The sequence below is a fragment of the Tripterygium wilfordii genome, chromosome 6 (assembly GCF_013401445.1).
Source record: "Tripterygium wilfordii isolate XIE 37 chromosome 6, ASM1340144v1, whole genome shotgun sequence".
In the NCBI taxonomy this organism is placed as follows: Eukaryota; Viridiplantae; Streptophyta; class Magnoliopsida; order Celastrales; family Celastraceae; genus Tripterygium; species Tripterygium wilfordii.
Genome location: NC_052237.1, coordinates 9,563,109 through 9,577,193, shown reverse-complemented (window position 1 = coordinate 9,577,193; position 14,085 = coordinate 9,563,109). Strand labels below are relative to the sequence as shown.

Here is a 14,085-nt window from a genome sequence, read left to right as displayed (position 1 = left end):
GGTCATGGTAGTGCCGACTCAATTCCATTATAATGGCGTGAGCGCACACAACTCCACCTTCCTACAAAAACTTCAAACGATGAGTAAAAAGTAAAAACCCTTGTACCTGACCCTTCTTCAAATCCTTCCCCATCAAAAAAAAAATATACCAGTATGAGATTCACAATGCCGCTCGAAATTTCAGTTGCGACACAAGGAAACGTCGTAGTCTGAACCTGTAATGTACATGTAGAATCTCTGTTTTTGGCTTTCGTGAATCGTTTTTCTGTTGTGGGTTTTTCGCTGTTGATGTAGTGTCCTGTTTGTTTTCTTCTTTTACAATATATATATAGGTGTATCAAATATATTGATAGTTTGTGTATCAAGTGGGCGGAAAAGTTATTTTTTTTTTGTGAACATGGAAGGAGATGGAGAATGGTCTAATGATATCCCTAATGCGTCCTATTTCGATTTACTTCAACAATATCAACAGGGTTTGTCACCGGCGAGCAGAGTTACCCTGCAGCCGGAGAACTCTTTTCCAAGTCCTATCAGAGATGGGTTTTGCTTATCTGACGATACTTTGCGGTATTCAAGTTCATTCGAGGGGTCTAGGCATCAAACACCAAGTTATCATTTGAGGATGGAGAAATCACCTGATTCTGGTAACAACTTCAATGAGAAGTTAGTGGATGAACTGGGTTTGTCTCAAAATTTCTACAGAATGAAAATTTCAAATAATGTGAGTGATGATAGAGGTATAATGAGGAGTTGTGTGGGTGGGAATGTTCCTTACCAGATCAGAAAATATGCCACATTGAATGGTTTTGACATTGGAGGTCTTGATTCTGAAGGGTTTAGATTGTCTAGCGGATTAAGTGTTGATGAGGATTTAAATTCTACTTTGCTTAATGGACAAGGTGGAGGCATGAAGGGTGATTCATTTGGGTCTTTTGTTGCTCATAATCAGGGTGGTAATCTGTGTTCGGAGTCTAATTGTTGCTGTGGGAAGGGATATCAATTACAGAACCCATGGAGTACAAGGCCTTGCATTCATGGTGGCTCAAAGCTACACGAAATGAATTCTTTAGGAGATAAAGGTATCATAGACTCATTTAGCACCCCTTGTATGATGCACCAAAACCTGGCTTTGGATGCTGACATTTCATTGTACAATTGTTCAGGTGTAAAATCGAATACTAGGACAATCCAAAAGTACCTTAACAGCAGGGTAGTTCCTCAGTCTCTCGCACCAATGAAATGTGCTGGGAACACAGAGGCCTTTAATTATGAGGATAGCTTGATAATACAAGGGAAAAATTTGAAACATGTCTTCAACAGGGAAAAAGATATGTCTAAGGGTTCCAAGAAGCACTCCTGCAAAGAAATTTCCATAGGAAAACCACAAGAGACAAACAACCTACCGAAGAGTCCTTCCTGCTACGGAGGCATTTGTGAAAATGGCAGAAGGCCAAGTAGTTTTACTCCATTGCAGTTGCTGCTAAGTACCACCTCCTTGGCTGATGTCCAGGGATACATATACATGATGGCACAGGATCAGGATGGTTGTCGATTCTTGCAGAGGATTTTTGATGAGGGTACCAGTCGAGATGTGCAAGTAATATTTGATGAAGTTATTGATCACCTTGTTGAACTTACTATGAAGCCTTTTGGAAATTACCTTGTGCAAAAGTTGTTGGATGTATGCAATGAGGGACAACGAATGCAGATTCTGCTCATGGTGGCCAGAGAACCAGGACAACTAGTCAGAATATCCTTGAACACATATGGGTAATATTTGTTCGTACTGAAGTACTTCTCAATAGGTTCAGTTTTATTAGACTCAGCAAAATCTTTTTTATGTTAACTGTCGTACTGTGTGAATCTCAGCACACGTGTGGTGCAGAAGCTGATCGAGACTCTCAAAAGCAGGCAACAAATCTCGTTAGTCATATCAGCTCTGGAACCTGGTGTTCTTGAACTTATTATGGATTTGAATGGAAATCATGTAATACAGCGTTGCCTGCAATGCCTTAGCAATGAGGAAAATAAGGTGAAATTCTACTCTTGTTTAGTTCAAATGTGAGTTTATTTTTCATATTGAATTAATGTTTTCTATCATGAATGTGCTTTAATTTGTTTCTTTTGGGCATCCTTCAGTTCTCTCAAATATCATGCATTAGAACATAAATATCTTCTAGATGACATACTAGCTCTTCTAGTGTTGGAATGTTGATGTCTCGTAGATGAAGCACTTTTCGAGCGTAGTTCTTTATTGAAGTCATTTAAGCAAAATTCTATTGTTGCAATGGACATCGTCACTCTGCAGATATGTTATGAGAAAATGGCATCCTATTTCAGTTGTTGCTATATAATTTACTAAATTGCATCTGAGAATGCCAACCATATATCAGTAAGGCTGAACAGTGGTTGCCTATATTCTGGCTGAACAATGTAACTTATTTGGTTGAGACAACCATTCTTTGCATGAATAATCTTGTCTATATTCTGGTAATACTGTGCCCTAAACAGAACATTTGAGCAAGTGTTATTCACGTTATCGCTCTATGATAGGTCATATTTCACCCCTGATTTGGTATATCAAGTCATTTTTCGTTAGGGACTTGTGGTTTTGTGTCAAAGGATACCAAACTTCACTGAGTGAATAAAAGTACCCGCTATTTTGATGAGGAGAAACTTTTCTTGTTGTTACTATTATCTATGTGCATGCCAGAAGTGTGAGGTAAAAAAGATGGGAGTAAGTTGTATTATACCAGCGCTGTGTGCTCATTGTGTTTGAATAAATTAATTTAGTTCAATGGTAAATGGTGATAACTACAGGCGAACATATCCTGGTTGTTTGGCAAGCATTTCTACCCAGCACTATTCATATCCTCATTAAGTGCGAGTAATGGAGTGAGTCTTACATAAACTATAAATATACCAATCAAATCCCAATTAGCAGTTTTGTAAATATAAAACATTCTAAAGTATTTCAGTTTTTAATCTCGTAATCTCGTTTGAGGGCTGAAGCGATCCAATTTAACTTGGTAGTTCTAATAATGTGTGGAAGGCTTAAGTTTATAAAAGCAGACCACATCCACTCCTTAGAAGAACTACCGCATGGAAAAAAGAGTATCAAAACTCTAAACTATTCTTGAAAGTGTGATGCACCATGATGCACCCAAGTACGTTAAGACCTGTTCATACCGTAGACTGAATAGCATGGTTCACCCAAGGTTAACAATATAAGCTTTATGAATGTAGAGTTTCCTGTTCATTAAAACTAAGAAAACCACAAGGGAAGCGTATGGAAAAGAGAAAGTACATGTTTGTTTCTAAATTGCGATGTATGAGTTCCGAAAATATGGTGGACACTCTTAGTTTTGGAATAAATGGGGAGAGTAAATGATGAACCGTAGTTCTCTATTTCATTTTTCAGCAGCTTTGTAGTGCTGTCCATTCTAGGTGTACATGGGTGGCTTCTGCCTGCTGTCCTCCTTAATATATTGTTATTCAAAAAGAAAAAAAAAGATATGTAGATCAGCCTATCTGTCTATCGGTTTGCATACCAGACATTGGATCATCAGCAGCAAGAACTTGAGAGAATCCTTGATGCTGTTGGAAGAATAATGTTTTGCTCTTTTCAATTTATTAGGGAGACTGCCAAATTTCTGATAATTATGTATCTCCTTTCAATTGTTAACTTTGTAAAACAATGCTAAAGATAGGCATCTCTTTCTGGATGTGTTTCAAAATGTCAGACATCTTTGTATCAACTCCGGACTCGATATGAACTAGGTTTGACTGATGTAAAATTTAACCCGAAAATGTTCAATACAACCAAAATGCATCATAAGGATGTATAGTGATGACTGATGAGGGGTGATTTTTGGCGAGGATAGAATGTTCCCTAACATGGTGTTCTCATGCATACATTTTTTAAAACTGTAATCTGCAGAATTTTTAGTTGTTTCTCAATTATTGTTTAGCTCACACGTTTCATCGAACCTTCAGTATATTTTTCATGACCGATCCTATGTTTCTTTCTGCTCTTTGTTAATTATTATCCTTTTGCAGATCATTTTTGAAACCGCTGCTAAATTTTCTGTTGATATTGCAACTCATCGACATGGATGTTGTGTGCTGCAACGATGCATTGCACATTCCACGGGAAAATATCAAGACAAGTTAATTACTGAAATATCCAAGAATGGGCTTCTCCTTGCTCAAGATCCTTTTGGGTAAGTCATTTGAGATTTTGACTCTATTGATATTTTCGCTCTTTTTCCTTTGCTTTTCTTACATTCCCAGTATCATTTGCTCATCCAAAATGAAAAGAGATGCTAATTGTTTAGTTTGACAAATTAAATACATTTGTTTTCAGCAAGTTTTTTAAGCGCCTCAAAATGAGCCACCATCCAGCTTCGACTAAATTTTTATGCTTCCCAATCTTGCTCAATGTAATTGCTGAATCGAATTATTCACTATAGTTAAAAATTTATATAGATACTTGTTTAAAGATTACAATGAGAAAACATTTGTGCCATATTAAGTGCTAAGTGCTAATGATAAATCACAATGGATCGTCTCAACTATATGATGTGGCCAGCATAGCTCATTTACATCAGTTCTAGCATGGTATATTTAGCCTCTTGTCTTCATATTTTTCCTTGTCCTGCTGCTGTTTGTCTCCGTTTAACCAGCCATATTCATTGAGGATTTCACCACTTCTGCTTTCCCTTTGGACTGTCATTGTTTAGTCAACGTTGGTAGGAACTGCTTGCACATTGGAATTACTCTGTTCCATTATTTACATATCCTTAATTTTAAATGTAGAGCTTTATAATCCTTTTTTTCACCCAAAGAATATGTATAGCTGTTTACGTTGGATATAAATACTTTTATGTTTGTGCTCTTAGGGAGGATTGGCTGCATATTTCTGGCTGGTAAAAAATCCTTTTGGACTAGCTCAAATATTTGGTGTTGACAGCAGAGTTTGATGTTATATGTTATGGCATCATAACAAGGCTCGTTTTGTTTGTTATCTCAGTATCACACTGACTTTCTCCATTTAATTGCCTAAATATAGGTGGGATTTTACCAGTCAACATTCTTCTTAACACGGTTGTTCATCAGTGATCTTTGAAACAATTTTTAATATATGAGTTCTGAGTCTTCTTTACATGTTGTCAATTACCTGTAGAATGAGAAGCTGATTGTGAAATAATTTCATTTCCCGGGCACTCTTGCTTCAATGGAACGTAATGTTTGGGGAGTTAATGGAAATTGATATCATGTTTGTTGCTGGGGGACTGTTGAAAGACACAGCTAAGTATCTCAGCTGATGGTGTTGGCAAGACAGTCCAGGGTCATCCGTTCTAAAAGGATAGAATTAGATATTTGGACATTGCATTTCTCCTGTCCTTAACTCAGATTCAAGACCAAGTTGAGTTGAGATTGTAGCTCTTTAACTGATCAAATAGCCTTGATTAATGCAGAGTTTTTGTAGATCCAAATTTTCTTGGCTGTTGTTTCTGATTCTTCATCCAACTTGGTTTTCAAGAATGCTCTTTATTTGTTTAAGTTTCCATCAGTCACTGTGTGATTTGCATTATTATTATTTTTATCCGTCAGTCTTCATTAATATCTTCAGTAATAATCCATATGAGACTTGATCAGGACCTTGGAACTTTTGCAATTCATATTTGGTTTGGAAACATTGAATTTTGAGGGGAAAAAATTCACAAGCAAACATGTGGCATAATGGTAGAGTTGCAGGGGTGCAACCTACACAACATAGGTTCACTTTTTGGAAATAGTCTCTCCGCATATTATATAAGGCTAAGGTTTGCCTACATCCTGCATGTCCCCGACTCCTACAGAGACTTGAAAGTAAATAGTTTCTCTACAAAGAGTTGAAAGTAATTTAGTCAGAATGGTTGCTTTATTTTAATTTTATTTCATTATGTTGCAATGGAGTTGTTTACCTTTACCAATGTTGCATGGTTCTGTTTGTCTCTGTTATTCTGAAACCATTTTTTGTTTCTTCTTTCCCTTGTGCTGCAGAAATTATGTCATTCAGTATATTATAGAGCTAAAGAATCCAGCTGCCTTTGCTAATTTGATTTCTCAATTTAGCGGTCACTACGTCCAGCTCTCAATGCAGAAATTTGGCAGCCATGTTGTTGAAAAATGTCTCAAGCATTTCGGAGACAGCAGATCGCAAATTGTTCATGAATTGCTCTCTGAGTCTCGCTTTGAACAGTTATTGCAAGATCCATATGCCAACTATGTAATTCAGTCAGCTTTAGGAGTTACAAAGGTTTGAGAACTAAACATTCAAGTCACTTGCAATAATTAAGCAGAATTTTTTTTTTAACTTTGAATTTTGATCTTATATTGTCCTTATCAATGCAGGGTCACCTAAATGCATTGCTGGTTGAAGCAGTCCGTCCCCATGCAGTTTTACGTACAAGCCCATACTGCAAGAGGATTTTCTCCCGGAATGTCTTGAAGAAATGATGTATAGTTTTCCAGTGCTGTTTCCCAGAAGTTTTTAAGTAGCCATGTTTGCTAGTAATAACCATCTTGTTCCATTATGTCAGATTATGCATCAGAGTATGATGACTGTAACTTGCATAGGAAGAGAAGGTTTCTGTTCCAGCTGTTGATGATGTAGATACTTATGTATTATTCTGTTGTCATGTTGTTGATCTAACCTTCCATGTTCATGGCTAGAGTCGTCTGTTTGTTTCAGAGTTTTTGTTAACAGGATGTTCGGATATCTCCCTTTCCACCTTTATTTTGTTTCCTAAGTCGGATTTTTCCCCTTTCTTTTGTTGGGAGACCCCTGACCTTTGACACCCTCTCACAATGAGGCACTGAATGACGATGATTACAAGGTTTGTGTTACGATCCCATATCGCTTAGATATAGGAAGAAAGTGCAGAATATAAATGACGATGATTATAAGGTCAAACTCTCTAACTAACAACAACCGGTTAGTATGGAGTATGGACTCTTGGCACTTAGTCTGAAGGCAATTTGGTCTCTGGGGATTTTTTTGGAGAAACTAGTACCAGCTGTGGCCCCTCTAGTCCTACAAGTATTGGTTTTGTTGAAAAGCAGGAACTCTTAACCTCAAGTCTCCCACCCACCGTCGACTGCATTTATCAACCACACAACTTGCTATCCAACAGTCACCTCTGTTCCCCTCTGTTTGTTAGCGACAGCACTAGGTCAAGTCTTCATGGAGAAATTAATGCATTTGATTTGATGCCTTAACAGGCCATTCACGATGTATCAGCATAAATTCTAGTCTACTGGAAATAATTTGTGGTAATTGAGTGCACTGAATACAAAGTATCTTTGGCACATTCTTCATTTGAAGTGTCTTCCAACATCACTTCACTACGATGTATAATGTTGCGTATCCCAGAAACTTAAAATTGATGACTGTCCACTTCAACGTAGAATATGCGCCTCATGGTTCATATCCAGACAAAGAAAAACTGAGGTCTTCAAAGGCTTCTACAATAAATCCTTTCCAGAGTCTACATATATATCTATGCATAGAAACAATTAGTAGTACTGCAGCCACCAACAATGATGCTTCCATCCAAGCCGTTCTACAAAACATGCCAGCAGGCTTTGTTCTTACTTGCCATTGTCTTGCTTTCATCCTTCCAAGTCTTGGCTTCCACCCCATCTACAACTTCTTTCACTTCCGGCAGGATTAATGAACCAGAGGCCCTTCTCAAATGGAAATCCAGCCTCTCCAAACACAGCCAATCTCTCCTATCTTCATGGATCGTCGGCAATGGGACTTGCCATTGGGAAGGAATCACTTGCAGCAAATTCGGAAGCATCGTCGGCTTGGACCTTTCAAGTCATGGTTTGAGAGGTACACTTCACAGTCTCAACTTCTCATCCTTGCCTAATCTTCTCTATCTTGATCTAGGAAAAAATTCGCTTTTTGGAACCATCCCTTCTAACATCAGCAGCCTTGCCAAGATCACCACCCTCATCTTGTCCTACAATAACCTCTCAGGAAATATTCCTTCTGAGTTAGGCTTGCTGAATAGTCTTAGTGTATGTGACCTTGGTGCAAACTTTCTAACTGGCCCTATTCCTCCAGAAATAGGAAGCCTGAGGAGTCTCTCTAGGCTTGGTTTGTATGAAAACAACCTCACAGGCATTATCCCTACAACTTTAGGGAGCTTGAGGAACTTGACAGATCTTTATCTTTATGAAAATAAACTTTCAGGTTCCATACCTCCAGAAATTGAGAAACTTGGATCACTCAGTGAGCTTGACATGTCAAGTAACAGTCTAAATGGTACAATTCCTGCTTCCATTGGAAACTTGACTAATCTATCCTTTCTTAACCTTTATAATAATAAACTCTCTGGCTCCATACCTCAAGAAATAGGGAAATTGAGTCATCTTTCTCAGCTTGATTTGCATGCAAACATTCTCACAGGTTGTATCCCTACTTCCATTGGAAACTTGAGTAATTTATCCTTTCTTTATCTTTATGTAAACAATCTCTCAAGTTCCATACCAAAAGAAATTGGACTTTTAACATCTCTCATAGAACTTGACTTTTCAAATAATAATCTGACAGGCACCCTCCCCACTTCAATACAAAACTTGGCCAACCTTTCCATTCTCAACCTTTTCTCCAATGGTTTGTCTGGAATCATACCTCATGAAATTGGATCTCTGAATTCGCTCGAAGAGCTTGATTTGTCAATCAACAATCTTACCGGTACAATTCCTAGTTCCATTGGCAACTTGCGAGAATTAACCCGTCTTTGGCTTGCTGAGAACAAACTCTCTGGGAAAATCCCATCTTCCATTGGAAACATGACAAATCTCACGGAATTGTTGATACATCAAACAGAGTTATCCGGCACTATTCCACCAGAGATTGGGAAATTGAAACTTCTTACTGATATAAGGTTGTTTGATAACAAGCTCTATGGGACAATTCCAATGGAGATAAGTAATCTTACTCGGTTGCAGTTTCTGCTATTAGCCGAAAATAACTTCACTGGTCGTTTACCAGAACGCATATGCCATAGTCGATCGCTTAAGGAACTTGTCGCATATGATAATCATCTTGAAGGTCCAATCCCGAAAAGCTTGAAAAGCTGCACTAGTTTGGTTAGATTGAGGCTAGAAAGGAACCATTTAGTAGGAAATCTATCAGAAAGTTTTGGCATATATCCTCACTTAGACTACATAGATTTGAGTGACAACAATCTTCATGGAAAGGTTTCGAGGAAATGGGGGCGTTGTGGCAATCTCACAAGCTTGAAATTTGCAAGAAACAATATTTCTGGTCAAATTCCATTGGAGCTTGGAAAGGCAACTAATCTTTCTTTCCTTGATCTCTCCTCAAACCATCTTGTTGGAGAGATTCCGAAGGAATTGGGAAGGTTGCCATCATTGTTCAAACTTGATCTGAGTGGTAACAAGCTTTCAGGCAAAATACCTATAGAGATTGGTATTCTATCAAACTTAAGATATCTCAATCTTGGAGCCAACAGTCTAAATGGTTCTATTCCAGGAGAACTAGGAGACTGCAAGAAGCTAGTGGAATTGAATTTGAGCTGGAATGGATTCCTGGAAGAAGTTCCGTTTGAGATTGGAAAATTTGGCTTCCTCGAAAGTCTTGATCTCAGTCACAATGTGCTGATAGGAGAGATTCCTAGTGGATTGGGAGAATTGAAAACCTTACAAAGGCTGAATCTTTCACATAATAACCTCTCCGGTAGCATCCCATCAAGTTTTGGTGATTTGTTAAGCTTGACTTCATTTGATATATCCTACAACCAGTTAGAGGGTCCTGTTCCTGACATTGGAAGCTTCCACACAGTGCCCTTCGATGCAGTTAGAGATAACAAAGGTTTGTGCGGAAATGTTACTGGTTTGAAGGCTTGTCCTACTTCGATCAGCCATCGTCATGCAAAGAAGAGAGGCAAAAGAGTGGTGATTGTAGCCACAATCCCCATTGTATGTGTTCTTTTACTCTTGCTAATCATTTTTGCGACTTTTTTTGTGCGTACCAAGAGGCAACAAAAGACAGAGAACAAATCTAGGGAAGGAGAAAATCAGAATCTATTCACAATATGGAGCTATGATGGAAAGTTGGTTTATGAGAACATCATTGAAGCAACCGAGGGATTTGAGTCCAAGTATTGCATTGGAGTGGGAGGGAATGGAAGTGTCTACAAAGCTGTATTATCAACTGAACAAATTGTGGCTGTGAAGAAACTTCACCAACTACCAGACTGTGAAGTTGCAAATTCAAAAACTTTTACAAGCGAAATTCTTGCTTTGACAGAAATCCGGCATCGGAATGTTGTCAAGTTCCATGGTTTCTGCTCACATCCGCGGCATTCACTTTTGGTTTATGAGTTTTTGGATGGAGGGAGCTTGGAAAAGATACTTGGTGATGAGGAACAAGCAATGGCGTTTGATTGGAGTAAGAGAGTGAATGTAGTAAAAGGTGTAGCCAATGCTATTTCCTATATGCATCACGACTGCTCACCTCCTATAATTCATAGGGACATATCAAGCAAAAATGTTCTGTTGGATAAAGAATATGAAGCTCATGTCTCTGACTTTGGCACTGCAAGAATTCTAAACCCCAACTCATCTAATTGGACTTCATTAGCAGGCACATTGGGGTACACTGCTCCAGGTACTTTCCATCTTATTTTTTTCTTCCAATTTAGCTTAAACACTGCTCCAGATACTCATGATTAAAGCTAAACAAACATTTAGCCAAGAACATCAATATTGAAAGAACAAATAATGAACCTTAGGAGGCTACAACCATGAACGAAGAAAAACACAAAACGCGAAATTAGGAAAATGTCCAAAAACACTAAAATGCTAATTTGAAGCCCTAGATAATAGAATTTGGTCAAAATAGGGTGGGCAAGTGGCATAGTCACTAGTCTTTACAAATGACAACCATGTCAAAAAAAATCTCTCGGCCAAGTTTCATGCAATTCCGAGCTCATGACTTTTCGATCCTAATATTCTGTTTACTTGTAATTAACTTGACACACTACTAGTTCTACATCATTAACACTGTTATGAGCAAAGTTGGATTACTATTTCACATCGAGTAATTGATTTTCATTGCAGAACTTGCCTACACAATGGAGGTGAATGAAAAATGTGATGTTTATAGTTTTGGGGTTTTGGCATTGGAAATACTGGTAGGGAAGCATCAAGGGGATCTCATCTCATCTGTGTCATCGTTGTCCTCTTCTTCGTCTTCAACGGTACATCATTTGCTATTGAAGAATCTGTTGGACCAACGTCCTTCATCTCCCAGGAATCGAGTAGGAAAGGAAGTGGTGACTGTTGCAAAAATAGCAGTCTCATGCTTACAATCCAATCCGCAATCTCGGCCCTCTATGCAACAAGTTTCTCAGGAGCTATCAACTCAAAGACCCACTGCGCAAAAACAGTTTGACACCATTACAATGGGACAACTACTTGATGTTGAGGATTGACTCTGAATGTTGAAAATTTACACTCATAGATTATTCTGCTATAATTTATATTTATATAAGTCGTATTGAGTCGCATCCGTATGGACCGTATCCTAATTTTTGAGAGAAATGGTGAATTCCTTTATCCCGCACAACAGTGCCAATCTTCCCATAAATCTCTTCGAAATTTTCATTCCAAACAAAACATAACGTAAAATTGTTGGTTTTGAGCGTGGGAAAGTATGGAGAGAACACAAGAAAGTTCATACACGTCTCTTTTGTCTATTTTTTTTCAGCATAGTACATACATATATATATATATAAACAATACAACACATGCTCTTGACCTTTTCTAATCTAAGAGCTTTCTAGACTAAGCTAGATAAAGACAAACACATAGCACATCTCTCACACGTGGTATACATAAAACACATGGACACACATTTGACACATGGACACACATATGAAGCACACGTGTACTCCAACACTCCCCTTACTGCATATGTGTGCAAATCTGTAGTCTCCACTGAATACACCTCCAACCACAATAGTCTCCTCACACAAGCCCAAACACAATTACGGGTCTCATTAGACCCCTCAAACACGTGTAGCCAGCTAGGCTATCGCCAGAAATTTGAGGCATGCCGCCTCCAAATGGGCTAAGTGAACAAGACACGTGAAGCTTTGTTTCACTCCACCGCAGGTCCCAACAAAGAACTACCGTTCACCAAGAGTCTCCACTGCCGACCTTACGCCGCTCAGTATTCCCGACTCAGAAAGATGAAATCTGCCAAGATTTCACACAAGCAGACAAATGGAGGAAAAAACACAACACCCGGGTCATCAACAACCGTCAAACGACCACCAAATAGCTAGAACACAACACAGACCACGGGTCACACCAGACACTGTGCTACCATATACACACCAAATACAACTCCTACATCTCATACCACGGGGAACCACAAAAAAACTACAAAATTTCATTTTCTCCATAAAAAATACCACAGATTGCAGTCACAAAGTCCTTGAAATCTGACGATGCTAGACTACTCCGCTGGTCAATCACACCATTCAGATCGAACCACCATGCGTCACGAACGTACTATCCGAAAAACAGCACAATCGGACCATGGATCGACTCCAAATAAACCAATTTCAGATCTGCAACCAGTGAAGAAATAAGCGTACCCCGTCGATGGAACACCGTCGTCCGACCACCACACGAGCTTGCTACTGCCTTCGACCACCAGGACTGATCCCAGCCATCACACAACATCAACAGAAGCTCAAATCACCAGAAAAAACAACTCAACGATGGCGGTTCCACTCTTTGATCAACACAAAAGAACACAAATGGATGTAGGTCGTAAAAGAAAAAAATACAAAGGAAACCAACAAAGATTTACAAGAGTGTGGCTGCCACCACCACCCATAAGGGCAGTGGCAGCATAGCACAGTCTCACAGGCCCTCTAAGAAACCGCTTCGATAGCACTTGTTGGTTTTGAGAGGGGGAAAGTATGGAGAGAACACAAGAAAGTTCACACACGTCTCTTTTATGTATTTTTTTTTCAGCATAGTCCATACACACACACACATATATATAAACAATACAACACATGCTCTTGACCATTTCTAATCTAAGAGCTTTCTAGACTAAGCTAGATAAAGACAAACACATAGCACATCTCTCACACGTGATTTACATAAAACACATGGACACACATATGAAGCAGACGTGTACTCCAACAAAAATGAATGAATAAAAACCTGAAACCAACAAAACAAAGAGCAAAAGGCACAATTAAGTGAAAAATGCAGGTCCATCAGTATATAGAAAATGAAGCATTTGCATTAATAAGAACCAAGGGGGAGCAACCCAAAAGAAAAGACAGTCCTAGCATATCAAATAGAAAAAAAAATCCCTACAACCTCACAATCCGTACGACCTAATCTAGTTAGATACAGATTTTGTGGAGAAGATATGTACATATGATAATATGACGGATATGGTGATAAAGCTCGTGACGGGAGTCAAGTTCAAGTATTGTTTTGGACTTGATAAATGTTACGGGAAATTCCAACTAGGGATGGAAGTACCTTGACCCAAGGAGGAGAATTATGGAGAAGTTGTTCAAGTTGAAGAAAATTAAAACTGTTGGAATTCTGCCGGCTAGCTGTGGATGCTATTTTTGGATCTAAAGGATTGTCCGCTGGGTATACCCTCCTCTCACGCATTTATTTCAGAACTTTCAGTAATGCATCCCCTTTTATGGCAACTTCAAAAGACTAAAGATATACCATGAGGATGTATATGCCTTTCAAACAACATCAACCCAAAAGATACACTGTTAACATCAGCATCGATATTTGACTTGGAATAATTATATGTGAGAGAAGTGGTTGCAATAAGTGTAATTTTTGTTGCTTTGAAAATTTTTGCGATCTAGCTAGCTAGAGTAATAATAATGATTAAAAAATGGAATAACAATATTTTTTTTTTATTTTGTCATGAAAGTTGTGAAGGTTCAAACATACTCCACAAAGGAGAATAAACTTATAATAATTGCAATACAGATCAGCAAT

General features: G+C 38.5%; 2 protein-coding genes across 2 annotated transcripts; both read left to right on the top strand.

Annotated features, from left to right (window-relative positions):
- Positions 1-386: 386 nt before the first annotated feature.
- On the top strand, positions 387-6,688 carry LOC120001111 (putative pumilio homolog 7, chloroplastic). Its single transcript, XM_038849363.1, has 5 exons — positions 387-1,770; positions 1,870-2,032; positions 4,060-4,223; positions 6,049-6,304; positions 6,400-6,688. Exons 1-5 carry the CDS (start codon positions 398-400, stop codon positions 6,502-6,504), a joined length of 2,061 nt encoding a protein of 686 aa, XP_038705291.1. The 5' UTR covers positions 387-397; the 3' UTR covers positions 6,505-6,688.
- Positions 6,689-7,400: 712 nt separating this feature from the next.
- On the top strand, positions 7,401-12,978 carry LOC120000366 (probable leucine-rich repeat receptor-like protein kinase At1g35710). Its single transcript, XM_038848426.1, has 2 exons — positions 7,401-10,693; positions 11,146-12,978. The coding sequence occupies exons 1-2, from the start codon at positions 7,588-7,590 to the stop codon at positions 11,517-11,519; spliced, it is 3,480 nt and encodes a 1,159-aa protein (XP_038704354.1). The 5' UTR covers positions 7,401-7,587; the 3' UTR covers positions 11,520-12,978.
- Positions 12,979-14,085: the final 1,107 nt, after the last annotated feature.